At 46.1% G+C, this 27,997-nt stretch overlaps 9 protein-coding genes across 9 annotated transcripts; 2 read left to right on the top strand and 7 right to left on the bottom strand.

The window, feature by feature from the left end:
• Positions 1-45: 45 nt before the first annotated feature.
• On the bottom strand, positions 46-1,361 carry ATNIH1004_006685 (uncharacterized protein; the record flags this gene model as incomplete). Its single annotated transcript, XM_033571312.1, has 6 exons — positions 46-552; positions 607-841; positions 906-957; positions 1,009-1,036; positions 1,092-1,128; positions 1,180-1,361. The coding sequence occupies 6 exons, from the start codon at positions 1,359-1,361 to the stop codon at positions 46-48; spliced, it is 1,041 nt and encodes a 346-aa protein (XP_033424627.1).
• A 1,351-nt stretch (positions 1,362-2,712) lies between these two features.
• On the bottom strand, positions 2,713-3,162 carry ATNIH1004_006684 (uncharacterized protein; the record flags this gene model as incomplete). The annotated part of the gene is made up of 2 exons (XM_033571311.1): positions 2,713-2,910; positions 3,055-3,162. 2 exons carry the CDS (start codon positions 3,160-3,162, stop codon positions 2,713-2,715), a joined length of 306 nt encoding a protein of 101 aa, XP_033424626.1.
• A 2,136-nt stretch (positions 3,163-5,298) lies between these two features.
• Positions 5,299-5,879, bottom strand: ATNIH1004_006683 (uncharacterized protein; the record flags this gene model as incomplete). Its single annotated transcript, XM_033571310.1, has 2 exons — positions 5,299-5,795; positions 5,849-5,879. 2 exons carry the CDS (start codon positions 5,877-5,879, stop codon positions 5,299-5,301), a joined length of 528 nt encoding a protein of 175 aa, XP_033424625.1.
• Positions 5,880-13,531: 7,652 nt separating this feature from the next.
• Positions 13,532-15,577, bottom strand: ATNIH1004_006682 (uncharacterized protein; the record flags this gene model as incomplete). Its single annotated transcript, XM_033571309.1, has 2 exons — positions 13,532-15,015; positions 15,079-15,577. 2 exons carry the CDS (start codon positions 15,575-15,577, stop codon positions 13,532-13,534), a joined length of 1,983 nt encoding a protein of 660 aa, XP_033424624.1.
• Positions 15,578-17,238: 1,661 nt separating this feature from the next.
• ATNIH1004_006681 (CDP-alcohol phosphatidyltransferase family protein) lies at positions 17,239-17,892 on the top strand (the record flags this gene model as incomplete). The annotated part of the gene is made up of 1 exon (XM_033571308.1): positions 17,239-17,892. The coding sequence occupies one exon, from the start codon at positions 17,239-17,241 to the stop codon at positions 17,890-17,892; it is 654 nt and encodes a 217-aa protein (XP_033424623.1).
• Positions 17,893-21,495: 3,603 nt separating this feature from the next.
• On the top strand, positions 21,496-22,654 carry ATNIH1004_006680 (bZIP transcription factor; the record flags this gene model as incomplete). The annotated part of the gene is made up of 4 exons (XM_033571307.1): positions 21,496-21,532; positions 21,686-21,752; positions 21,834-22,265; positions 22,339-22,654. The coding sequence occupies 4 exons, from the start codon at positions 21,496-21,498 to the stop codon at positions 22,652-22,654; spliced, it is 852 nt and encodes a 283-aa protein (XP_033424622.1).
• Positions 22,655-23,526: 872 nt separating this feature from the next.
• ATNIH1004_006679 (uncharacterized protein) lies at positions 23,527-25,018 on the bottom strand (the record flags this gene model as incomplete). The annotated part of the gene is made up of 3 exons (XM_033571306.1): positions 23,527-24,202; positions 24,259-24,913; positions 24,973-25,018. 3 exons carry the CDS (start codon positions 25,016-25,018, stop codon positions 23,527-23,529), a joined length of 1,377 nt encoding a protein of 458 aa, XP_033424621.1.
• Positions 25,019-25,875: 857 nt separating this feature from the next.
• On the bottom strand, positions 25,876-26,785 carry ATNIH1004_006678 (uncharacterized protein; the record flags this gene model as incomplete). The annotated part of the gene is made up of 2 exons (XM_033571305.1): positions 25,876-26,211; positions 26,261-26,785. 2 exons carry the CDS (start codon positions 26,783-26,785, stop codon positions 25,876-25,878), a joined length of 861 nt encoding a protein of 286 aa, XP_033424620.1.
• Positions 26,786-27,445: 660 nt separating this feature from the next.
• Positions 27,446-27,901, bottom strand: ATNIH1004_006677 (uncharacterized protein; the record flags this gene model as incomplete). The annotated part of the gene is made up of 1 exon (XM_033571304.1): positions 27,446-27,901. The coding sequence occupies one exon, from the start codon at positions 27,899-27,901 to the stop codon at positions 27,446-27,448; it is 456 nt and encodes a 151-aa protein (XP_033424619.1).
• Between the last annotated feature and the right edge of the window lie 96 nt (positions 27,902-27,997).

Here is a 27,997-nt window from a genome sequence, read left to right as displayed (position 1 = left end):
TCTACTTTCCAGTTGCACCTCTGGCAAGATTGGCCCTCCAAACAACTAAAGTTCTGAGTTATCGAGCAAAACACCTTTGCTTTCAGCCAGCTTCTCATGGTACAGGTTTTTAATTTCCTCACAAACCTTCCAAATCCTCCTGCGGTTAGCAAGTCCGGGAATGTAAGTAACTCTCCCTGTCTTATATTGACTCTTTTCCTCAAGTTCGGTAACTATTTTGGACAGTCTAGCCTCCAGCTCTTGCGACTTAAATGGGTTAATATTATGAATTTCCCAAAGCCAAGGCAGATCATTTTCCAATCTTGTTTTCCAGTTTCCGTTCGCGAGTGTGGTTGTGTGCATTGACCATGATGCAGCTTTAAGAGCAAGCACAGATGGCACAGACAGGAGTTCGAATATTTGACGTCGTATTTCATAGGGAAGTATATTGAATATGTCATAGGTTTTCTGGACTTTCTGAGTCTGAGAAGTGTATGTTTCATCAATTATGCCTTGGATTTCGTCCAGATATCTGGTCAGCTGAGTGATTTTCACTGGATTTGTCACTAGAAGCTATAGTATTGTTGTGTAAGTAGAGGTTTAACTTTCTAATAGTGGCTGAATTACCTCTTCGCCCTTTCTGCATTCCCAATATTGCTCATATGGTGGCATGGGATCCCCATAATTCAAAAGCAAACTTTTAATCGTAAACTCATCATCAACAAGTTCCTTGCAGAGGGAATAAAGCACATCTCCATTTATTTCTTCATTTTTAAAACATCTAAGGAGAATCTCTTTGTAGCACAGCTCATGGAAAGGGAAAACAGGTCTCTCTACCTGATCTCCGATCCAATCCCAGTATCTATAAGGGATTAGCACAGTAACGGGGGTAATAAAACAAATTTTAAAAAAGAATTCACACTTACGTGTAGAAGTAGTATGGCGGTTCCCTGTCTGGGTTTATAGGAACGTTTTGATCTACTTCAAGGTTAGAGTACAAGGCCAAGCTGATGGTATATTAAAACCCACCTTCACCTGGATAAGCATGGATAGCATTCTGAAACTTATATTTAGAACATCTTCCTGACGGTTTGAGCTAGGCAACAACTCACTGCATCGTCATAAGAGCCCTGGCCGGTAAGAAAAGACCTATATTTGTTAGGACACTAAGACGGCCCGTAATAATAATATATAACAAACTTTCTTTCTCCAGGGACGTCCGGATTGAGGCCCAATGCGCAGAGCGTGTTAAGCCATTCCAGGTCACTATCTCCAATAACATCTCCGCTATAGGTGTAATCGGTTTCATCATCAGAATCAATTGAAACGTTGCTCCGGAATGTTGAGCCACATATCGCACAATAAACGTCAAAGCCACCCATTTTCCGTAATGGCCTTCCAAGGAGAACCAATGCAGTTAATACAGCTCTTGAAGACGCATTTATAACTTGTTCGTGATAAATCTTGGGAGGTTAAATTTTAGCAAAATCTAGGCTCCCATGGGGGCTAAAACTTAGGCTCCAGTCTATTATTAGAGTCCCTGAAAGAAAATTTGATGTGGTGAAATTGTTAGGGATCTACCGTATTCGGTATGGTCACGTGACCTTGCTTAGTCACTCATCTGTAAGATATACGGCTAGTCCCGAAAAGGAAATAGAGTACGATTGGTAAAAAAGGTCTTATTTGAATGAATTGAGCTGGTTGGGCTCTTCTTGATTATTCTTCTTGGTTATTCTTGATTGATTATATTGTTGTGTGCTCCGCGGGGGTTTTACCCCGATCTAGTCACATGATTCTGATCCACCAACGGCCATATTATCTGATCTACTGTAAGAGTAGGCTGGCCGTTGGGAGGGGATTTTCCCTTGGGATTTCCCTCCCAAATGGGATCGGGACGGGAACGGGACAAATTTCAGGAAATTTATGGGAATTAGGGATTTTATGGAATATCCCATTCTCTAGATCAGGATTCCCTCTAATTTCCATTCGGGAATGGGACGGGAAACGGGACCTAATTTCTAAGATAAGTGGGAATGGGAATCTCCCATCTCGAATCCCTTGTAATGGGAATCCCTTCCCAAAAGACTTGGCACGGGGTGGGAATCAAAATGCAATTCCCATGGAAATATGGGACGGGACTGAAAGTCGCCCGCGATCCCGAATCCCGTCCCAACGTTCAGCCTACATAAGAGTAAGCATTGGAGTTTGTGAGGATAGATAGACAAACGTTAAACCAGGGGATCTTTAGCCTAAGAGAAGGATTTGACAAATATACAAGGATCAGTGCAGTTCAACCTCCAGTTGCTGCTTATATTTGGTTATGGCTGCCATACAACTCCAGATTTTGACCATTTCCACACCGTGAATCATATTTTACCTCTATGTCCGTAAACATATCTCCGCATCTTCAAAGCCACTCGATGTTGCCTGCTACAGGTTCGCAAAGCATATATACTTCTATATTTGGCAGCTTCAAACCTACTTGGGGGAAGTAATAAATCGAAAAGTTGGTGTCCTAATCACGCAACTGTGCAAAAATGTAATAACGTTAATAAAAAGCTGATATCTTTATTCAACTTCTCAGAAGAGATGTGAGAAAATTAAAGCAGATATGAACAAAGTAAACGCAGGATAGCCAATTACTGAACCCAGTATATCAGTCACATATTAACAAGAGTGTGTAAATAAAAGAGTGGACCATGCCCTCATTCGAAATTAAATTATTCCTATTTCTTATGACCAAGCAAAAGCACAGATGTCTTCGACAACTCGTGCATTTAGAGGCCGAGATTCGCCACCCACCTGTGTTGAGCCATATCCGTTGTGCCCTTCACTGAGCTTGTCGGCGGCAGATGGTTGTTGCACTGTCTGATTCATTGCGGGTAGGAATATGATCTTGTTGTTGGCAGCCTTGACCATAGACTGCGTCGCCTCAAGGCACCGAATTTATATTGCAGGGGCAGAGGAGAGAATGTCAGCCGCCTAGAGTGGCAGGGTTAAGTGCACATTAGTTCTCGGTCACTAATATATGCGAAGATATTAGAGTACCTGACGCATTAATTTTGTTAATTCTACCTCGGCCCGAGCAGCAATGACTTCGCCCTCGCCAATCTGCTTGGACTGCGCTGCAATAGAAAGCGAGCCCTGTAAGTCATCGCTGAATATGATATCCTTGATAAGCATTGACTCAACCTGGACCCCCCACCCCGAGGCCGCTTCCTCAATACCCTATGACGTAGACTGAGCAATCTTTTCGAGACGTTCAATTGTGTCCTGCAGAATGCGTGCTCTGATGAACTGGCACAGTGTCGTTTGGCTACGCAATATAAGCGCCTGTCGTACATTTGAAATCCCAAGCGCCGCCTTGTGGGGAGAATACTTAATAGTAGATAACAGATGTCAAGTTTAGGGCCACGTTGTCTTTAGTCATGCAAACCTGGAGCGGAACTTCAACAATCTGGATCTTAATATCCACAGATATGAGTCGTTTAGTCAGAGGGTTCACATTGACGAGGCCAGAGTCAACGGCTCATTCGAAGCTAGCTTGCCGATTAGCACGCAACTCTATCATAAATATCTAGGCACAAATATCGTCCGAATTTGGACATCGGGCCGACTTCACCTTGGACAATTGGCTTGAACAGGTTTGGGCAGCAAAGACAGCAGGGAATGGCACACGTATATCCAATACCGCCTCCCAGTCCGTGAACTTAATAAATGCATATTTTATCAGTAACAGAAGAAAGGAGAAAACCAAAGACCCTCACTGTAAAAGGCATCTAGCACGTACGTAGTGTTGCATACCACCCATGCACCTCCTCGCTTTCTTTATCGTGTTTAATCTGCTGCGCATATTTAGGCTGCAAATCGGCAGGACGCGCAGGCTGCACATTCATCAGACCATGAAGGTTTTAGAATGGGATCTAACGTCCCTAACCGGGGACTTTCCATCCACGGTGCTGCTGCCTCAGTGGGTTGAGAGGGGTTGGGAGTGGTGTTGACAATCCGGCAATGTGGTCGGGTTGTGAGGCCACAGTCGGAATCTGTACCGTTGGCTCCTTTCTTGGTTTGGCAGGGATTGGTGGGTAAGAAACGCATGGTTTGGAGAATAGAGGGATAATGATTCGAGATAAAATTCAGAAGCTATGGTATGCCAAAACCACGAAACTGCACTGTACTAGTGGAGGAATGAAGCACCTATTTGGATACGACTGGTAAGAGGATGTTAATGATACCAGAATGAGAATGACATGAACTTAAATAGGAGATACTGCACGAGACGAGACGAGTTTGATTGTGGCGAGATCCAGCTGATTACTATATGCAGCCCAGTCACAAAGACCACGTACCTTGGATGTGAGGAAAATCCATCGTCCATGTACATATGAACTTATAGTGGACAATGGGATAGCCCACAAAGTGGATGAAACCGGGCATCATTATATACAAGATAAACACCAGATTTATTTCAAATCTATACGAAACTTATTCTGCTTTTGAAACTCTTTCGTTCACTTCGTTGAGCCACTATAAAACCATTAACATATGTTATGACATATGAAACAAAGATGGAAATAAAGTCAAATCAACTCTATTCGGTGCCTGCAATGATCCACCGCTCCTCCGTGACCAAACCTAGTAGATAAAAAACCAACGCTCAATGCAAACCGACAGCGCAAGCCGGCCTCGCAGCGGTCGTCATAACTCTCAGTATTTTCGGTGATAAATTTGGACTTATAGTCAACAGCTAGCTAAACACAAATTCTTTAATTCTCGTCACACAGTATTTGTGCCTCACTAAGCGCTAAGAAGCAGGATAACTAAGTTCTTTAGATCTTCATTTTATTACTATAGAAAATTACTGGTAAAATAAAATGTAGAAATAAACAATGGTGCTAGTTTGAATATAGGACAAGGGATAATACTTGTTTTAGCCTTTAAAGAAATGAAAGAAAGAGAATGACGAAGAGGAAGAATGAAGTACGAGATCCACTGCACTGAACCGGGACAATCCCTTTTATGCCGCAAAGAACCTGAGCTATCTGAGGTCGCTCAACCTAGAGAACAGATTAAAGCCGGGGCCACAAGCTTCACTATGCACCAAAGAACTAAAGGTGTGCAGTATCGCATTTGATCATAGCTAACGCTTACTAGGGTCGGCCAATTGTTACCTCTACGTGTGGAATCACAAGGGACTTCGCTACCAGGAAATAGTATTAGGTGAGTCATGACTAGAGGACGACACACCGAATGCATTTGTATCAACTTATGTATATCAAGATTGGCTGCACTATTGGTATCAGGATCACTCCGATAGTTTCAAGCGAAGTCACCTCCCTGCGAATTGGGTGACAAAGCCCCCGGGTTGTATGCTGAACCCTTGGCAATTTGGATTAATTTGCCCAAAATAGCATACTCTAATTTAAACTTGATGCTGTATGTGACTGGTTTGAACATGACTTGGAGAGTGTAGAACCCGGCAAACTCGATCCCAACAACGGCCACGTCTAGAATAAGGATAATAATGTTGATAACAAGCAGTTGAATAAGGATTGTATAGTGCAATCTGTCTGGGCGAAGGCGTAGCAGCCTTACCGCTTGCCACATGTAAACGCTAGAGATAAGTGATTCCTGGAGACAAAAGCCTACAAGCTGGATCCGTTCCATCACGTTATATCCATCAGCAAACTGGTTTGGTTGGGATAGGTTGGATGACAACGACCCGTAGAGCAGGATGGTGGTGGGGGCATGGAGAACAACAGAGTCTATAATAATAGTCACAAGGATCGCACGGAGCAACTTTGGTGCCTGTAGGACTAGGTGGAGTCGCGACCAGAGCACGACCGAATGGCCTGTCACCATGGCATACCAGCTGACGATAACCAGAGAGACGGCGACATGAGGGGAGATCCCTAGGGGGTAGATAAAAAAGATGAAGCCCAGAACGTGCGGGATAAGACTTGAGGAGGCAATTAGCAAGCTCCAGAAGTAGGAACCCCGATATTTCTTAAAGGTGGCTAGGCAGAGTACCACTAGCTCGATAGCATTGTATAATACAATGGCTGCAAAAGCTGTCATAACATATTTCTGTACTTGATCGAGGTCAGAGTTTGGCTGAATGATCGCCTTAGCAGGGCTCTCAGTGAACGGCATGAGAAGGACATGTTACTGCTAGCAACAGAGAAATTTTGCGCGGCATATATATTGCACATATATAACACACATAGAGGCAGAGAGAGGTACAGAGGGAGGAAAGACATAGGACATATTACCATCGTCGGAGCCCTGGCCCGCATGGCTGAATAGAAACTTGGGATGCACTAGTAACTTAAAATTGATTGCCTTTTGTCAGCCGTTGCTAAGGCGGTATCGTCACGGATGCTGCCTACAACTGGCGTGATGCGCAGGAATCATAGAAGCTTCATGGTGACAGTTTCCCTGGCTTTCCATGGATCACGACCCCGACTGGGTGGATGAAAACAATGACGTACAGATCGCCCCACAGCCCCACATCTCTCCCCCCATATGATCAGGGAATGTGGATTAGGAATCATTTAGCCTGTTTAGGAAATGGGTCTGCCTCGACAGGAACAAGTGTTTATTGTGCCGTAGTGTCATTAACGGGACCGTTTATGCAATACGCCACACCCAGAGACAAGCTCCCGAACATTGATTCGGAATCAAACTTCAATAGCAACTCCAACAGACCATTTTGTGGCCAGCAGGGCGTCTGATTCCAAATGGCTGCATAGATATCCATAGTTTTATTTGGGCAGCCTCACGTGATGACCAACTGTGTTGAAAGCATAAAGGAGGCTAAATGTTGGTCAGCTGAATAGTATGAGCTAGTATCACCGATCATATAATAATATGGGTTGCTGGCTTAACCAATGCCCCCTTAAAGCTGCAATTCACCCTGCTCGCCGGCCTAATTCGCAAGAGCCTCGCGTCTCTACCACCACGGTTAAAAACCCTCCGCGCCGAGCTACAGTTGCTACGGTGGAAGAAGTGCCCACCTCCGACGAAGTACTATCGGAAACGAGCAGCTCCTGCCCATAGCCGCGGGACAGGAGCCTTTAGGGAAAAAGAAATTTGCTAGAACAGGAGAGCCGACCATTCCTAGTTGACGTACAAGTTAATGGAACTCAGTTTGCGAAAGCTCTTGTAGACACAGGCTGTCTTGTCTATGCTACAATTAGTAGTGCTTTTGTTAAATCTCTTGACCTCCCGCGCATCCGAATAAAACCTTGCACACTGGATGGTGTCGTGCCTGATCAAGGAACAATATGATCTTCCGACATATTCTTACAGAAAGGCATCGATGAGGCTGTGGATAGCATCAACTCTTATAAACAGTTGTATCCGCCATCAACTGAAGAACCTGTTGATCATTCACGGATATTCACAATGAAATTCCTAAACAAGAGAAGCCGTCCTCTAGACATAATCGAGAGATTCTATGTCTCTAGAGCTCGGAAACAAGCCAAGACAACTTGTATTTATCCCCAAAAACACATTGTACGCATGTCTCAAAGCAACTGGAGAAATGATCTGAACGACTGCTGCTGCTCACCCACAAAAACATGTAAGAGATGTTCTCTGTTGCTATCACTATAGTACGGTGGAAAACCTACTAACAGTTGTATTTAAGGTCCTTCTTGTAAGTTTTGTTCTATGCTGTCTGTTTGGTAAAACGCAGTCTCGTCTGACCGATAATAACCTTGAAAGATATAATCACTGCAACAGTAATGTAAGTAGCAAGATACCTCGTTTAGTTATGAGCTGTTGCATTTTAACCACATTAACAAAGTGCTGTCTATATTCAACTCTGTGTTGCGTTGGCCTTACTGGATTCAACTCACCTTTAAAGAAAGACATGTAAGGCAAAGGTACAATACTATAGGATCTAACTGTGGTGATTGTATTAAACCATGTTGCTGCACCTGCTGTGTTCTCATCCAACTCGACAAGGAGGTTGGCCAGCAGGAGACTGTCTTGGAACATGGTTACTAGCCTACTCCTGGGATAACATACGCTACGGAATAGGAAATTCATTAAGCAGTTATATTGAGCCTCATAGCTTTTTCAGAGTATTGCATGAGGCAAATGATGCAAAAATCGCCTTACCATGCGTACACTGGATTGCAAAAACGGTAGTCTATTATTTAGTAAGTTTGTAAAGGGCTAGAGCCCGTTTGACCTCTCGGGCCAATGTCCCTATTATCCCTGTTGTCCCTACTGTCCCCGTTGTCCCTATTGTCCCTAATGTCCCTACTGTCCCTATTGTCCCTACTGTCCCCGTTGTCCCTATTGTCCCTATTGTCCCTACTGTCCCCGTTGTCCCTACTGTCCCTACTGTCCCTACTGTCCCTACTGTCCCTACTGTCCCTACTGTCCCTTTTGGCCCTGTTGGCCCTTTGGGCCATTGGCCCTCGATCCCAGTCACGTGACTCCCCATCTTGTTTGTTTACCGCTTATTTTCCTCTTCCTTTCTTCCCTCCTTCAACGATTCCTTCTTGTACATAACCTATCTGTAGGTTCTACGGGTTCAGCCCTTGACAGAGTTGCTTGAATCCCCAAAGAATTGCTATATAGGTTCCATCGTTGGCTATTTTATATTTGGGATATGTTTTTTTTTTTTTTTTTTAGCCTGCACTGTTTAGCTAATATTAAAGCCTCCACTTGGCTGAAAGTTCTTGATTCGACGGGCAGCTGGGGCAGTAGCCGGGGTGGATAACAGTATAGCGGTAGATAATAGCTTTGCAATGTAAATTATTCCACGACCTTAAGTATTAGTTACTGTGATCGCGCAATTTTTTTCTTTTGAACCAGTTCATGCACTCGTAGCTATATTGTAATTTCGGACATAGTATTCCCGGGAGTCGCGCTGTATCCTTATCAACGCTTATAAATATAAAAACTTTCTTTGCTCTTGGCCAGCCTGCTATTATCAGCAAAGTATTCCACATGTCGTTAGGTTTAGTACTTACTCCTTGATATTCGCTTGGCAAATAGCCACAGGGCATTGGCCTTCAGCCGGAGCCTTGTTGAGAAAATATATTATGTTATAGTTACGACGACACTATGTTAACATATGCTTTGCAAACAGGAGTTTCTTGTTAAAAAAAAGTTGGCTCTACCGAAGACAACATCTCTGCTATACAGCCTAGTTCGGGTATAATAAGGGATAGGGTGCAGGTGCATGTGATGATATGCAGTGGACAGGTGACGTTAAGTTCCCAGTAATTAACAAAAGGTCTTCCACATATTAGTAGCAAATTGAACACCATGATCAGATGTGATAGCGCTAGGGATACCAGATATCCAATAAAATATTGGATAAGCTTATTAGCAACTGTGGGTGTATCTATTTGCTCGCAAGGTATTAATATAATACCCTTAGGCGATCAACAACAACCATAAGATTCTGGCAGCCATTAGACTCAGGCAGCTTTTAATAAAATCGATATCTATTTCTCTCCATTTTCTGTCAGGTATCGGCAAAGGTTTTAGTACTCCATAGCAGCGATCTCTTTATATTTTATTGGCATTGCATTTGTCGCAGATTTCCACAAAGCGGCGGACATGGGCGGTGATATTAGGCCAGTAAAACTACTTATCCTGGTCCGAAGGGATTTAACGTCAGGACCAGCGGCGGCCTTGGTATAGTAAACGGCACTTGGGTTATATACTACATTCAGAGATAGTAGTTTTCAGGCCGAGTTCCCTTGCAAAACAGGTAGCACCTTTATATACAGCGGCTCGAATAGCACTATGTTTAATATCCTGTTGTTCTGTGCCCGACCAGTGTTCATCTATTGGCAGGTTAATAGAGTCTCTTCCAGATATTGTCTGTTTAATAGATGTAGTAATTATTGTACTAATCCTGGCAGTTGCGGGGGTAAGACTTGGTTTCTTCCAAACTCTAGATGCGTTTAGGAGATAGTAAAAATGGTTCTGTAGCCGCTTATCTAAATAATCTCGTGGAAGGTCTTGTTCTCTGTGGAAGAGTGCGTCAGGCCCTCCTACAAATTCCCTCAGCTAGTAGTCCAGTATAAAGTTATACCTGCTGAGCAATACAGCCTATCGTATTTGTCATTTATTTAACCGTCGTAGAGTTGTGAAGATAGTCTGCTACTATGCAAAAACTGCTAATACTACATAGTTCTGATTCCTATTCCTTTAGTGCGTTAATAATGGCCCAATAATTCCTTGTTTGGGATCTTATAATTGCATTCCGCCGGCTGTTTTTCTTGGAGAAATAGGCGCAAGGCCTTAGTAGTCTCGTCCGTCAGCAATTGGAGCGTTAGATCGACGAATAGCTCCAGGATGAACTTTGGTTACTTGAAAACTTTCGTGTCTGGAGCACGCATTGCTGTCTCGTTCGGCTCTCCAATTCTCTGAATGATGGAACCAAAGAGCGTCTCCTCCCCTCCCTTGAGGGAGCCGCGGTCATTGGCCCAATCTCCATTCGGAAGAAGGGGGCAAATATATCGCTACCCCCAGCGATGGGCAGGCACTTCTACGCGGTGCTGGGGAATAGTGAATAGTACTCGAGCAGTATCATTGCCCGACTGCTGCCTGGGGAAGCAAAGACCTGCTCGAAGCCTGGGAGGAAAGGAGCGTTATGGAGGTTGGGTCTGCGCCCGACTCAACTTCTACAACCCCTTTTCCACCAGTCGAACCGGATGCCGACGACGACACAGGATAGATAAGGCCACGTTCTACCTTATCGTGCTATATGATGATGACCTCGATAGTCAGTTCCAGACGGCCGGTCGAGCGAAGGATGGCTAAGATCTCCGTGTGCTGGGTCTCACCCTGTCATCACCGAACGAAACGGTCCCTCCTACCACAAATACCCCAACTCATCCGGACGACATGGAATGGGGGTATGGCTGGATTGTTTCGAAACAACTCATCGTGCCATGGACGTTCCAAGAAACCGATGAGTGAATGCGACAGACCCGAATGACAACCTCGATGGCGCGGTGATGAAGCATGGCAGGGACCTTAGATTAAGGGCCCTTCGTGCCATTAACATCTCTGTCAGTCCGAGAGAACCAACATCTACTGTCACCGATTTGACCTCCTATATCTTCTCACAATTCTAAAATTATTCTTGCCAACCGCCGCATGCTTATCTCGGATTCTTCGATTCACAATTGTTTCGTGCGCATTGATTGATTGATTCGTTCTCGTCCCCATTCCATAACGCAAAAATAAAAAAAAAAAAAAAAAAAAAAGTTTCTAGTTACCTCTACCTCATTCGTGCTTATCGGCGCAATCTGCATTTCTTGAACAAAGGGCAAGGGTTCACCGATCTTGACAGTGAAAGTATCAGTCACGCAACTCAGCGCCTTTTGCCGGAGTGTATTAAGACTTTTGAGTCGGGCGTGGTGAGGATACAGCTGCCTGAACTCATAATTTTGCTTTCCGGCGGGTCACTGGCGTTTCTTTTTATAACAGCACAACTAAATCCCTACAACCGCAAACAGTCCGCGCGTTGTGTATAGCACGACAGTATGTACCTTCGACAGCCCGACAGGTGACTAAGGACACGACAATCACATGCAGGACATTCAACATATCCACGACATACAGGTTATAGAAGTTGGGGACATGGGCTTTCCTAGGGGTTTTGCGATCGTGTAACACTGGTGGAAGCATGGTCGTGAGGTGGTTAGGTTGAGTCTCAGTCGTACAATAGATGAAAGACTACAGATGATGTATACAGATTCAGCTTATCTACATAGCTGCATCTTAGGGCGGCTGGGTCGGACATTAAAGATCTAAAAAAATTGTATAAATATATCGTTCCCACTAGTTAACGGTTGTTTAGAAATACGTCTATAGTAATCTTTCTGTACGGGATGAACCTGTAAAAGGCATAAAATATGACAACGAAGGTGTACAAAGAAAAGTGTCTTTGATTTCAGCTTGAACAGTTACTCTACGTCATTTGGATATCACAATCGTACTAGGAGCGCCTGCTAAGATTGATCCTGTGGGCCTTGGAGTTCAAGAATGAGAGGTTCATCATGTGCCTAGAACATCCTCCAAAATAAAAGGAAGGATTTCTTCGCACCTAACGGACTCGGCACCTTGGGACGAATGGTATTTATTCGGATGTCCCCTGCCTTCCCAATATTAGGGCTTGACAGTGGAACTGGCGTTCGGTTTGTTAAGAGTCGCCACTTGCCACGTATTCTCTGTCTTCATGAAGGAGGCACGAACGCTCGCATTTTTCGCGCTCAATGCTGAGCTCTTGAGGCTCGTCTAAGGACATACTTTCGACTCTGTTATGCTGAAGCCCCCTTTCCATCCAAGGCTGATGCTGACGTGCTTTCGGTGTACAATAACTATGGTCCTTTCAAACGCTGGTTCCGCTAGAGCCTTGGGCATCCCAAATCAGCTTCCAGGATGCCGTAGGCTCCATCCACGATGCTCTGCAGTCCGTTATATCGGCGGACACCCTCCAAGGAGCCACGGGCGAATAGGTCGGACTGGTGGGGTTCTGCCAAGGTGCAAAGCTAGCGGCTAGTCTCCTCCAGCAGCAGCAGCAGCAATTTCAGACGCAGCAACTGTGCAGTCCTCACTTGGATACGAAGGGGTTTGGCCATTTCAGTTTCGCGGTTCTGATGGCCGGGAGAGCTCCCTTAGTCGCGCTCGACCCGAACCTGGAACACGTCCACGGCTTGGTATCACTCTCTCAGTTGACAACTATTGACGGCCATTGAACTGAAATGGAAGATTGCCCCGTTCAGCTCCGAACCCCAACGATCCACGTTCATAGAGACCGGGACCTGGGGCTTGAGTTGCATCGACATTTGCTAGAGCATTACTGTGAGCGTGACACCGCCACGGTTATCTCTTGGGAGGGAGGACACAGGCTGTCCATTAAGAACGAGGATGTCCTTCCATTGTGAATGAGATATTTGCTATGGCCAAGTAAGTCAATGTCTTAGGAATGTAATTCGTTTCGTCTACTGTTTTCTTTGTGGTCACTTCATCAAAGACCTTTGTCTCTATGGCCCTGCATGTCAAGTTCATTTTAGGTAGACATGGATAGATGCCGCCTCTTCTAAAAATCTACGCTAGAGTTACCAAATAATGCCCTTTCAAGGCAGTATTCGTCTTCACTGATCAATTTGTGACAATCATATTCGGCCGGGGTTGTGTGTGAGACTTGCAGACAACGCACACGTCCTGTACATACGAGGGCATGCAGTAAGGCTAGCCATGCTGACAAGTCACATTCTAGGAATGCCCCAACCACGTATCAGGGCCAGTCTCATTTTAAAGGTGCTGACGACTTATTTGGAAAACCCTATCTATGTTATCCTGTCTGTCGGGTGCCACTTCAGGGGTCTCAAGGAGCACAGCATCTGAAGTGGACGGACACTTTAGGACATACTGTCTCATGAGAAGGTCGTATCTGGTTTCAGGGGAGTACGGTAGATTAGCTATACTTGTGGGGTGCACGAGAGTAAACTCATGATGTGATAATATCAGGAAGAACAGGAAGGGGTCGGTAGTGAATCATTGTCTATCAGTACAGTCTACCAGCCTTAACCCGCCGCACCGGGCCCCGACCCGGTTCATCCTGTTGAAAGACCAACTCCAGCTGCCCCTCTGACTCGACTTCCCGAACACTGACTAGGTTTCGGAAGGTTTCTGTCTTTGAAATCCGCACACTCGTGTTCTCCAGCACCTTCGTCGGCTTTGAATTGAATGCTAGAGCCGTGATACTGGATATTGTGTCCCAGGCATGCGAGCTATGGCCCGTGATAAAGGTGTATATAACGTAGGTCACTGCATATAGACAGTATAACATAAGAATCGGGACAGCGATCTTGATCGCCGTCCCATCCATATTCCACGCATAGCCCAGAACATGACGCTGGAATGTCAGGACCAAACCGGGGGGCTTCACCAGATCATCACTCTGGGTTCGGGGATTTGTCCATAGGAAGTTACCATTGTGGAGGTTATTTCTCGACATCTGGAAGGCACCAGCTGCGTGGGACATGCCATTCGCCACTAAAGAGGAGATCAACGCTTCGTGCATCATAGGCCGATATGCAGGAGCCACCATGGTGGTTTCGCTCAGCGGGTAGCTGCCGTTTGCTGGGCACACATTCTCCGTCAATAGGAGAGACCGTAAGAGATTGTCCGCTATGGTTCGATTCTGATTACCGATCTGGGAAGTGATGCTGCTCGCCCAATCTTTTGACAAGGAGACTGCATACGACGGCCACGCGGGGAGTGTGTTGAGAAAATCCCGCGTGAGACAGGTTTCTGCTCGACTGTCGAAAATCGTCGTCGTCTCGTTGGTGGTAACTGTCATTTGCGAGGTTGCGTTGGCCCATAACCCGCTCACTGCACAGGCGGACACACTGAGATATTTCTGGCCGTTGTCACAGAGATCCGGCTGCACGACGATGGCTCCTAGCATTCGTCCTGTTGAAAAAGGAACATCGTCCACCCAGATGATCTGCCCCTGCTCCTGTTTCCGAGTTGTGTCCCAGAGTTGTCGTCGGGTGATCATAGTATATGGTGTGGTTTCCACTCGTGTGGCATTGTCGGTCAGATAGGATATCGGGAATTGGATGGGTTGGGTGTCATTCTCGTTCACAATCGCATTCAGCGTACAAATGGTGCTCGCAACTGGCTGGGCCATTTTGATGCTTGCCATGCCGGTTGTCGCTCGATCATTCACTACTGTGAGGGAGCGGCTTGCAGCCCTGTATAGAGCTGCCGCAACTGGGACATGTTGCACCGTCGCCACTGTTCCGTTGGGTGCGTATTGCACATACAATGTTCTTGTGAACGTCTCAGCGATGGATAGAGTACGCCGAACCACAGTTAAAAGCCCGACTGAGTAGAGCGGTGGCATCACTTCGAAAGCTACTCGGCTACCATCCCCCAAATCTTTAGACTCTTGCTGCATCCCGACCATCGTAGGCTGATCTTGTCCCACGCTTGGAAGACCTCTGAGATATTCCCAACCAATGGCAGGGGATTGTTCATTTTCTAAGAAGTTCACGACAAAGTTAGGTGTGCGGTTTTATCCCCTTACTCGAACCTGTATCTTACGGGTGAAAATTCTGCCATCCAAACGCGGGCCAGGATGGGTAAAGGCCGTCGGAAAGACATCACTGTAGCTGCGATTAAACGCTAATTGGTAGTCGGGCAGGGTGAAATTGACGGCTCTGGGCAACATTGCAATAGCGCTCGCAGGCCCAACCGCGGAAGCAAGTAAGATACTTGCAGAAACAAAAAGTACAAACCCCGTCTTTAGAAGCAACGGGAACCGGAGGGCCGTCAAACTGGCGCGGAATTCGGGAGACCATAAATATCCCACCTGGGTGGTGTAGTATGCAGAGAAGATGGCGCCAAATGGCACCGCCGAGGTAGGCTGAGTGAGCAGGTATTGTTGGTAGGTGACCATCGCCGTCGCGATCGAGATTTGCATCAGGACCTCGTGGAACTTGGCGAGGAATTGAAGTAGGTTGGACCACTGGCTATTGGTCCCGAGGAAACGCGTTTGGGTGTTGAGGACGATGAGTGTTATGGCGACTGCGAGTGGAATCATATGAAATTGAAGAAAATAACGAACAGCGACCGATCGGTTCCGCTGGATGGCGACTTTTCGATGCTCTGCCTTTGATCTGTCCATTCCATCTTCCTTGGTCCGTATGCTGCCATCAGAGTCGATGCTGACTCGGTTGCGGGGCACTGGTTCATCCAACGGGGTTGGCTCTCTATCGCTCGGCAGAGTCGAAGGGTGGGCCCTCAGAAACGTGTCACAATAAATAAAGCAAATGGTTTCGACACTTACCTATGGATATCAGGGGCATCCCTTAGATTCCCCGTTGGGGGGAGGGCCTGAAAAGGAACCAGTGCATTGTATTGCCCTCCGCCGCCCATATTGGTACGAGTCGAAACTTGGAGGAAAAAGATCGTAAGCACCAAACCAACCCCCGACGCAACTCGTGGTTTTTAAACATGTGAGAGATCCTTGGCCCCCTTCTCGCTAACCATGAATCCAAATTAGTTTGTGTTTGTCCGCAGCTTAATTGGCTGGATCTGTTGAAGCCCGTAGAAGATCGGCGCTCCATGCGGACTTGCATGTATCAACCAACTGGATTGGACTGATTCAGACCATGAGGATTCCATATTGTATTTATCTCATCAACCTGCGCTTGATCATCCCCGGAGCCTTCCTGATGCGCGTTGACGTGTCCGTAGATAGACGCCATTCCGAAAGCTTAGGGGGGATAATGACAGATCAGGGGGAGGTTAAGTTGAGGCTATGTTACCTGCCAAGATGTCGGCTGTGTTTTGACACTCGAGGCTCCGCTCGAGGGACCGCTTGCGCCAACTGAGTGGACTTCCCGCTCGGCAGCCCCGTGGATATCTCTCTTTGTTGGAGCATCGGGTTATCCCTCTGCACGTTAGGTTAGAGCGAGCTGACTATCTCGATGGGTGACTAAGTTAGGCCACGTGACCATACCGAATATGGTAGGTCCCTAGCATGAATACAGTAGGTCTCTACACACTGCGGGCTAGGCTTCCGGTCACGGAGGGCTTACTGAGGGGGTTCTTCCCTCCTGCAAATGCCTCATGGGAGTCAATTGTTCGAATTAGCCCATCATCTCTCACGCTGTCAAGACTAGGTTTTCTCTCCCGCCTTCCCTCTGTATATAGATTATAGAGCCGTTTCAATATACAGATGTTGTCGACCATAAAAAATACGCGTATTCGCAAGTATCGATCCTCCATAGAAAATTGGGTCTCTGATTTAACTGAACTACCAAAACATCTCGCGTTTTTATAAAGGCGAGGTAAACAAATGAAGAATTTAAACTAACTAATATAGGAAATAAAGCGATGCGATGACGTTGTATCATCAACAACAGTTGACCGAGAAAGGTGCTGAATAATCAATATTACCATAGTTAATTGTCGACAGCCATTTTGCCTCCTTATAGGGTAGCGCGGACGGGGCACTCTCTGACCCTACTGTCTAACACGTTTACACTTAAGACCGCAGCGACAGGTGGCTCGTTGGCGCCAAACCATACACACAATCTGTCCCTCTTGCCCGCGTGAGGTCGCCAATAAAACTTTTTTTTTTGGCTCCCAAACATAGGCTATAGCACGGATAAGGCACTTTAGCTGTCAGAAAGGTTTTATTTAATGCAAACGAGAGGCTTAGACACATTAAACTACCAGTGAGGACACTTGACTGCCATGTTCGATTTTCGCCTTCGTCTAGTTAAGGAGCAGGTGCTAGGGCCTCTTTGCCGCTTCATTCCCAAAGTGATCGAACCAATCCATCTGACCCTGCTAGCATTTTGTTTTGGCATCGCAAGTTGCTACATAGTGGCATTTCATCACTACAGCGGCCATGGCATTTGGATGTGGCTGTTAAATCGCTTTCTGGATGGTCTCGATGGTTCTCTCGCACGTAGCCGTCGTATCGCCTCACGAGCAGGAGGGTTTGTTGACCTCCTCTGTGACTTCTCTGTCTATTCCCTGATACCAATATCAGTTGCGCAAGGGGCTAGCTCTGATCGTCCCGTCGACTGGAGGGCAATTGCGTTTCTCGAAGCTGCATTCCATATCAATAACTTCGTGCTGATGTACGCAGCTACTGTGGAGGAAAATATGCCTAATAGTTCGGATGATCTCACTAGCTTCACGATGAGACCTGCTCTGGTAGAAGGGGTGGAGAGTGCAATTTGGTTCACTGCAATGCTGGCATTTCCGTATTACATTGAAATGCTCTGCTGGACTATGAGCCTGGCGGTATTAGTGGGAGTGGCTCAGCGAACTGCATATATTTTGGCTGTGTCGCACAAATTTGATGGGACTCGGAGGAATGGATGCAAGAAGAGAAACTAAATGGATTGTCGTTAGTTAAGGTAAGCGAATTCAGATTTCTGTCTTGATTAGGGCAGGTGGAAGATCCCTGAGAATTGTCACCGGTGAGCATTTTTTGATGTACTGGTACACACTTCGAACTTGGCTAAGACTTTATCATAGTCCTTGATGTAGTAATTCATGTGCATACGCCCTGCAACTCCCATTAACAGACTAATATTGTTGCTCCTTTACAGTGAGAAGAGGATCCTATATTGGAAACTAGAAGACTCAGTAAAGAAGATGGGGGAGCAACTTTCTAGGTGCTTGGTAGTACTAGGAGAGCAGTAACATTCTGGTAAAACACAACAATTGTCTATTTTGAACCTGCACCTTTCATCATAGTCCATAGGCCAGACCGTTTATTTTCTCAATCTGAAAAGCCGTTTATGTGCTTCCCGCTAATAAAATATTCGGAACTGTTCGCTAATGCATCTGGCGCCGGAGTGCTCATGCGATACCTGGTCCAGTTCATACATATAGTAGAGTTCAGCTCAAGAAATAGAGCTTTAGCTTCATGAAAGTACGGCCAGATTGTCCTGCTTGAGATCACTAGACTAGTAGCTTAGCATGAAAGTGGGTCAGGTCGGATCGTCAATTTCTCGGACACTTACCAACAGAGTGAGAATCAATAATGTCTTGTAGTCAGGCATCATATTCTATGGTTCTCTATGAGTACCCGAACAGGATGTCATACACCCTCCAGACACACCCCTTTCATCATTCCAATCATGTTGCCGAAAGTTCTTCGGCGAAGAAGACTAGAGTATACTTCTGCAGGATATATCTGTCTGTATATGAGCAACGAAAGAGCGGTCCTCAACCCTTAAATCCTTCCCTCGAGGGTAAATGGGTGGAGAGGAGTATAGGCGTATTTGGAATCCAGGACACCTGTCCCACTAACTAGTCAGTTGTTTGATTCCAAATCAAGATCACATTGTTGTGCCTTGGCCTGATCATAGATTCCAGTGGCATGTTAGAAGTTTGGACACCCCAAAGTATGCTAATCCTACCGCTTCCAGAATTAAATCTACCTTTTTTTTTAATTGGACATACAATGCACAAACTTAAGTGGGGTTAACGTCTTTGGCGGTATCCAAACTTTGGTAGCTGTCGGTGGCGCAGTCCACAGCCACGATCAAGCAAAGGTCTATATCCCGTGATCTCATGTTCAGAAAGTGGTGCATCCGAGCTAAATACAAATATTCTAAATCGGAGTTCACAGAAGGCGAAAACATTTCTCTTATCCTCAACGCTTAACCTTGCACGTGGCCATCATCACGATCCCTGTACTAATATAATACGATGGACCTATTGCCCACAATGTTCGATGCACCGACCTGACTCCTTTGAAGTTCGAACCGCCCACATACCCTACTTTAAAACCAGATCACTGAAATGTTGGGTGCGCATGCCATTAATTAATCTTAGAGCAACAGGGCTTATCCACTTGTTAACGATGCGTCGCTCCGATAACCCCTCCAGTTCATCAAGTTCCAATAATGCTTCCGCCTTGTTCTTCGTTATTCCAATAATTGTGGCCTGCGTCGGTTTAATTCTCATTGTTGGATTAAACCTTTACTTTCGCCGCCGCTCTGCTCGACACAGAGCCGCAAATATTACTACTCTCGTCACGCAACAAGATCGCGTTACGGAGATTACAAAAGCCTTGCTAAACACAATACCTATTGTCAAGTTTCGAAATCAAACTCGCAATAATAACAGCACGAGCAGAGAGGATGTGGAGATAGGCTCACTGGAAAACCTCACATCTGAAAACGGACAGACAAGAGGGCCTGCAGATGAAGGGTTACTATCGAGGGACACTGAAGGACCCGAGGATAGAACTGGTGACAGTAATCATTCTCTCATCAATCAGACAATTTCTGCAGGGATGCACCCTCCAGACAACTGCGATGGGGGGGCAAATCTTGTCTGTCCAATATGCACTGAAAACTTTGCCATTGGTGAGAACTTGAGGGTATTGCCTTGCCATCACCAGTTTCATCCGGGGTGTGTTGATCCGTGGGTTCTGAAAGGATCCAGCACATGCCCCGTGTGCCGCAGCGATATCAATCCATCTGATACTAAGCGACCAGAAGGCTCACATATTGAAGACAGATAGCCCAGCTTCTTACAGTCGTGGGAGATACCGCAGGATTAAGGTCATGCTAACGAGTCTTGTTAAATTATAGCGCCCCCAGGCGCTGCTTTGCCGCATTTCTTCTCTCCCGGAGAGTTTACAATGGGGGTGTTAAAAGATCTTCCATAAGTCGTGAAAGGCCATTCCCTTGTGCCGTTCAATTTGACTGTACAATACTACCGCATCCTCTCAAATCGGCTGTAGCCAAAGTGACTAAAGGTCGGAGTGAACCCGGCTTTACATTTATGAAACTGCGAGACCCCGATCTAAGGTGAATTCCGAATCAAGAAATAATTCTACGGAGACTGCCCAGAGTGGCGAGGACAATGAAACTTCTTAGCAGGGCTCCAAATAAATTTAATTTGGCCTTGTTTAATCTTGTGACACCAAATTCATATATGCCAAGTCAAGACTGAGCAACCGGTTTGATTCTTCTAACTAGTTACTGTCAGATATTCGGCTAGTCACGAAGAGGAAATAGAGTACGATTGGCGAAAAGGTCCTATTTTGAATGAATTGAGCTGGTTGGGCTTTTCTCGATTATATTCTTGATGGTTCATTTTGTTGTGTGCTCCGTGGGGGTTTTACCTCGAACTAATCACATGATTTTGGTCCACCAACGCCCATATTCTTTGACAGGAATCTAACTAAAGTCTGTTATATATAAAATGAATATGAGAGAAACTTTATAACCTGGATAGCATTGTCTAGTTTGCCCTCGCTTTGATGCCCAGAGCTTGATAAAGAAGTGGTCATTTTGATGGTTGAAATTGGTGAAGTGATGAAATGGATGAGTTGGTCTGTGGGTGGATCACTGTAGGCTTCAGGCTAACTACATCAAGACACCTATGATTCCAAATCATGTTTGATTTGCTTGTTACACTAAGATCGGTGGAGCACCAACCCCAGCTTTCTGTCAATCTCCGTTTGACGTCAAAATTACTAACTAGAATTCCCTCATATCTGACAATGTATCACGCCTAGGATCGTGTCATAACTTGTATTGTCTCGTACGCCCCTTTTATCAACTAAAATATCCTAAAGAATTCAGAAATTCATGGCCTAATTGCTTAAAATATAAAAATGTAGCTATATATGAGAAACAACATCTATATAATATTATGTATTCCAAATGTCCCTTTTTCTATATAATTGTAATTCTACTTGGCCTGAACTCTTGGTCAGTGCAATAGTCCCATTTCGCGAATTCACTTAGTCATCACTAGTACCTTCAGTTGCCAATAATTCCCTACCCCTATTCAATGGATACATTCGCCTTCTAACAGAGACGAGCAAGCAGTCTGCCTCATGCGTTAGTTTGGCACGAACAGTTTCCATGTTTTAAGTGGAGTTTGCTCAGTTCGATACTTTGTGTTTGCAATTCCCCAAGCAGGGCTGGAAGCTCCAAAATGGAAGAAGGACGGGCCATTTTCAAATCATTAATGTCCCCCAAGTTCATATTCAGCAGGTCAAAACAAAGTTCAGCAAATGATAGTATGCTACCCTCCACCCCCTGTCCGGGGCCCCGCCGCCCTTAAAGAAGACCACACGATCCGTATCCTATCCTATCCTTTCTCAAGTGAAATTCCGTACTAAGTATTGTGATGGTACCTTCTTTGCTGATCCGCACAGATGAGGGAAAGACTTCTCCTCTCGATGCTTCTACGAGGAGACGACAGCAGGTTAGACGTGCGCAAATGTATGAGTCTCTTTTCCTTTATCTTTCTCATCCTCCGTTTTTCTCTTTATGCATAAATAACATATGCATTTACGCATGCAGAAACCATCGGCGGAAGAAAGAGAATTATATTTCTGCCCTTGAAGAGGAGGTCAAACGTCTGCGAGAGCTCGTAGCCGAACAGCAGGAACTGGGGCATCTTCGCGCCGAAAACCAAATCCTTAAGGGCATCCTGGAAAATCATGGAATTGTCCACCCAGGGTTCAGCTCTCAACAGAACATCCAAGCAGCGACACAAGACTTCATTGAAGTATCGCTCGTTGGGGTCCCCGGCCGTCAGCCGTATTTACAGCCATCAATGCCTGGCTCTCTTGTCTGGCCGGCTGGAGATCAGAGTGCTGCTCCCGTCATCCAAGATAGCATGCACAGATCTGATCCAGTAATATTTGGTAATCATCCGCCCGCCACCCTAACTGAACCAGGAGAGACAAAAAACCGCAACATGAAGCTAGAGGCATTTGACTTTGTTATGAAGTGAGTGAAAACCAGCCTACTGTATATCCCCTTTTTCCAGTAAGCTTCTCTTACGATAAATAAAATACCGCAGGTTGGAGCAGCCATGTCTGTCTCATATAAATTTCTCAGAAGGGTCACATAACATGGCGGGCCATGTGCTAACGTTGCAAGCTGCATCGTTTGCCTATGCTCCTCCTACAAGCTCTGCTGACACCACATGGCAGGTGCCCTTTGAAGAACTAGAGCGACTTCTGGAATTGTCGTCCCAATTGCCCCTTGATGGACAAGTCACGCCAATCCAAGCCTGGAGTATCCTTATAAATCGTCGATCTTTATCCGAAGTGACCCAACAGACTCTACAAGAGCTTACATCAAAGCTTGTGAAGGAGGTTCGGTGCTATGGGTAAAAGTCCCTTTATTTTTTATTTTTTTTTTTTTTTCAGTCCGAGCTACATATTATTTCTACTGCCCGTAGGAAGTGATAGATAGAAATGAACCGTCGCTGATTGCTCTTTCTAGGTTTGGAGCAGTAATAGATGAAGGTGTATTTTGGGGAATATTGGAGGAAGTTTTCCCTTGATATTTACTCTGAATAAAGTGGGCATGGATGTATTTATCGTTCTGCTTTGATGTATTTTATGTGCCGGAGAACAAAAGCATGGGCTTTTGCCAAATAAGAGGAAATAAAAAATAGTGTACGTATGAGAGCAGCCTCCTAACACAATTTTCTATTACTAATATTTTTAAGAGCTCTACCGAGTAGCATGCTATTAGCCCTGGTTATAAATGTTGAAAGATTTTAACGAGCTCCTCCCAGGGGAGGTGAAGGAAGAGACAAGAGAGAGATAGAGAGAGGCCAAGCACATCCACTTGACGGTTCACATCTCCAAGGTTTGCTTGTTGCAGCCAATCCACACCCGTGCTTGTTTCCCATACGCATACATCAGAATCGTAGTCAGGAAGAAGCCCAAGTGGATCGCTGCGATAACCAGAAATACCCGCCATGGGCCAGCGGCCACCAACCAGTCCACAATGTAAATTGAAAATACTAACCCATGGGTATCTATCGATCTCCATATCAGTAATCCTGAAGTACAGATAATATACATCAAAATAATATCTAGAACATACTCTTAAAAAGACTGAGGATCACGAGCACCTGGTTCGTAGATGACTTATGGCAATCGAGGCAGTACGTGACCGCAGTCGTGGCCCCAAGGGTGTAGCCAAAATAGATCAGTCCAAATAATACTGTTGGCACTATCCAGGGGTCGCCTCTCTACACGGTCTCACCGAAGGCTACCAGCCCGATACTGGTCGACAACGCCGCTGGGATACCCATTAAAAGTCGGAATTCAGGCTCGTAGATCCCTTTATTACGGTACGCCTGCACGCAAGCTAGCATATCTGATGTCTTCCCGCCGATAGCACTGCCTAGGGTTGCGCCAACAAGTGGGGAGATATACAATAATCCAGTTTGGACTGGACTGAACGCATAGCGGTCAGGGGATTGAAAGAGGTATCCAACTGACTCAGCGAGGACAATAAGCCATCCCATTGAAAATGCATACGCCACAGCGGACCATAGCACAGGCGGTGACTTTAGTAAATATACTGGATTAATCGCTAGACGCAGCCAGTTTTCATGGTGCAGTCGACCATTCCAAGGATATAAAGTGTGAGTAAACAATGGCGGGCTCTTCCGCAGCCGGTTGGTGTATAACTGTCCTGGAGCTATGGACGATATATGGAGCTCGGAGCCCTGAGGAGACGAATCATTCCTTCCAGTAAGCTCTTGAGCATTATTGATAATAGGATCGTTTGACATTGCCTGCCCACTTACACCACCTCTGTCCTGGGCAGGCAAATAAGTAGGACAGCCTTCGACCCAGAATGTCTCCCGAGCAAGCAAAAATATCAAAAGGAAACACAGTGTGGCAATGATGGTGGCCTCCCTGTTCTAAGGTCAATCCCGGTGTAAAACAACGCAGCGCAAGAGTCATTTACATACCACATAGCCCAACGCCTTCCCCGCAATTGAATTAAGGCTGCCCCAAAGAGTGGTGACAGACTCTTGCCGGTTGAAATAAGAAGCATGTAGATACCAAGCCGGTATGCTCGCTCGTGCGGATAATATATCTCCGTGATGGTTGCGGAGACCATAAACTCGCCGGGACTGGCACCGATTCCCTGGATAAGCCTAGAGAGGGAAAGGCTGGTATATCTCTGGCTAGCAGCAGCGCTTGCTGTTGAACAGGTTAGGAGACTAATACCTACAAGATATACAAGACGTTCCCCATACTGTGTTGCTGTTGGAGACAAGATTATGGCTCCTATCCCGAGACCGAGGACGTAAGTGCCAGTAGTAAATGAAGCAAATCGAAGACTGACATTGAAACTTCGTGAAATGTCTGTAAACCCAGCAGCAAGCACAGGGATTAAACCGCCAGCGATTAAGCTATACAGACCAACAGCAACCAGCACGGCATCACGACGCCGCGCCGGCCAGTTAAGTGGGTAATTGGGCGATAATTCTATGTGATTGTCAATGAACGCCTCGTTACCCGTCCTTTGCTGACGGTTGGATTTTCCGGTCCACAGTCGGTATTTGCATTGAGCCCATTTATTTCCCGGTTCTATTAAGGACGGAAACCAACGCACCGTGCCTTTGAAGATTGGCCATAAGCTCTGCTTGGTAGAGTCCGAAGGATAACGATGGGCTTACCTGGGGGCTGGTTGCTACTCTGACCTCCTTCTGGAGCTACGGGCATAATGCGATAAGGACACTGAGTTGACAAGAACAGAAGGGGGCGAAACCTCGTTCCCTATTCAAACTCACAGCGCCAGGTGTCCTATGGGTTAAGAACGTGATGTTCTTGTAAGCTGCTTGTCCAACCTTTTTTCTTTTGTAACATTCTACTTCATCAAATGGAATCCTTGTGATGAGCCCCTTGCAGATGATATCGACTACCATGGTGTGATTCCAAATCTATCGGATTAAAAATGAGTAATGTTGGAGATCAGGATGCCTAAGGCACCTTCGTATATCCTAGTCCCGCAGCGATCTGATATATCACACTCAGGGGCTAAGGGACACGTAGACATAAGGAAGCGTTTGTCTACGCTCTCTCTCGCAGAAGATGAAGAATATATCCACCATGCGATATTAGATCGCACAATAGTTTCAATATACTATCTAGTCACCGCTATCCTAGCACCTCACGATATACAATCTTCCCCTAGAATTTTAACAAGCAAGGCCAAAAATTAGGCCGTCCACGATTTACGTGGATAAAGGACCCCAACCACAGATCACTTCCTCAATAATTAATGAACTCTAACTAAGAATCTCCCCTGATCTCCAAAATGTGTCATGGTCGATGGCATAGTCTTATTGTTCTTTATCCATACACCACATTGTGGGAAGGTCAAAACGGTAGTTCTCAGCTGAGGTTGCTACCCTTGGTTGAGTCATTAGGTGAACGTACGATGGATGAAGTCTGAGTTAATCCAACTGTGAAGATCCTTTACTATTCATTCAAAGAGAAAAAGCATGGTTTCATCCAGGCGGGAACGGCTATCAAAGACCGCGGCCAGGTCCGCAACCCAACATATCGAGTTACTAAGCTCAGAACTTCCAGACACTGACAAAATCCATCACACCTCCGAGAGAATCAGCCTTTGGTTTCCAATGAGCGATCCTTCGTAACCCGGCTGACAGAAGTCGGTTGTCATGCGCGGGGATAAATTTCCCTTCGTCGTCTGACGTGATATTGACTCCAGGGTAAGACAGATGGGCGAGGTACAGGTCCGACGGGACGCCAAAGGGAGGGCCCCCGGAACGAGGACATTTCTGCGTTGGAAACTCTACACAAACGAGACAGCTGTCCGAATGCGATGAGAGAAGATACGCGTACCTCAGAGACCAAGAGGCGCGGAGTGATGGGTGTAGAGCACAGAAAAACTGTTCAGTAGTTAGAACCCGATAATAAGGAGAAGGACCCTCTGCTTACTGTATAATCGAAAAGAAGCTCAAATGTAGCATTACCAGTGACCTGGTCATACCACCTGTCGCTGAAAAAGTCCCCCTCTATGTAGTGTGCCCTGCCAGCCCCGACGCATTCGTCTCTGGGCGGAAACTTGTCCTGATTCTCGCGGGCGTAGTCATAGCACCGCTTGACAGCCTCCTTGGAGACCTCAAGCCCATATGCATCGTAGCCAAAACTGGCTAGCAGCAACACATCATACCCTCTCCCGCAGCCTGGGACCAGTGCTCGCTTCCTCCTGTGTTCTCCAGTTATGGGGTCCATTACAAACACCGACTCTCCTAGATCTTGTCTGCGGTATTCCAATGCTTCCTGAAGCGCAGTATTCGGGCATCCATTGTCCCATGGGAGGAAATCCCCGGCTTCCCACAGTGCATCCCAGCGGTGGTTTGCAGATTCCGTGGTCTCATCGAAATGCTTGGATAGCTTTTCTGTTGCTTCAGGGATGAGTCCACAGGAGGCAAACGTGAGCTGTTCCGAGTTCATTGCCATAGACGATGGGTCGAAGTGTGAAAGGAGTAGTGTTGTTTTAGTGTGATATCGCGTCGATGAGCTGGAGTAAGCAGAGCGATGAACCAGAAATTGCTCCTCCTGGACTGTGGGACCGCCGTCTTAAAATACCTGAAAAGTTCAACTTTCTCTGGAGCGGAATGATGCACTGCATAACAACCTGTCTACTCTCTACAATTTCACAGTATGGCTTGTGTCTACGTATCTACAATTCAGAAATGCGGCCTACCTTCTTTTTTTTTTTAGGGTGTCTTATTTTGGGGTGGGTCTTGTGCTAGGATCAATTTTGAGATAAGTATTTTCTTCCTAGGATGGGCGATACATGTTTTCGTCTGCATTCCAGCACGTAAAACATTCATTTTTCGGAAGAGACAGCCCACGACGTGCGACCAGCTCGGCCAGTTATAATTACCTCGAATGATGAGGAATCAATTTGCCAAATCAGGTATAGTCTACCTTGGTGATCGACAGCAGTGATCCCCACAGTGGGGAAAATCGCGAAGCAATGATTGGGCGTTTAATACACATTCAATGTGTTGGCCTTCGAACTGGCAAAACTGCGATATTTTTAACTTCCTAACAGCCGCAAGGAGAGTGGTGCAATAATATTAAGAATAAAAAAGATCATATATACATGATTTGCTAGACTAAAGACACCGCCATTCCAGTGACTCCCTCCTCATTGGCTCGGCGATGTAGTAGCCTAAGGAAGGCCCTATGGTCGAAACGAACTTGAGCCAGGGCCTCTGACGTCAGTAATACCTGGAAGCCACTGGAGGGCTGTGCGGGCTCGACAATTACAGCCGGAATGCTCACCCCTTGCTGGCGCATCCACTGGGAGAGGGCCTCCGGCAGCTCATCGGTGTGGGCCTGCACAATATTTGCATGGAGAATGTGTGCCTTGGTTGATTTCCACTCTAGGCTCTCAGTCAGGCGGAGAGAGGGACCATGTGTTAGCTCGCAGGCAGCACATGCTGGCCTGGCAGCCGGGTCTGGACAAGTCGTCTTGCGGTAGACGTAGTTGAGCTTCCCGAGAAGAGTCGATTTGGCATTGTAGATAATGTAGAGAGTGGGAGGGCTGTTCGCGGCGGCTGACATTTTAGCAATGGCAGGAGAGCCCGACAAAGGGTCGGGAAGAATCAAGAACGGAGAATCAGGAACGGAGGACGATGGTAAAAACACAAAAAGAAGAAC

The sequence above is a fragment of the Aspergillus tanneri genome (assembly GCF_003426965.1).
Source record: "Aspergillus tanneri strain NIH1004 chromosome Unknown AapTan_7_pilon_pilon_pilon, whole genome shotgun sequence".
Classification (NCBI taxonomy): Eukaryota; Fungi; Ascomycota; class Eurotiomycetes; order Eurotiales; family Aspergillaceae; genus Aspergillus; species Aspergillus tanneri.
This window is presented reverse-complemented; position numbering and strand designations above follow the sequence as displayed.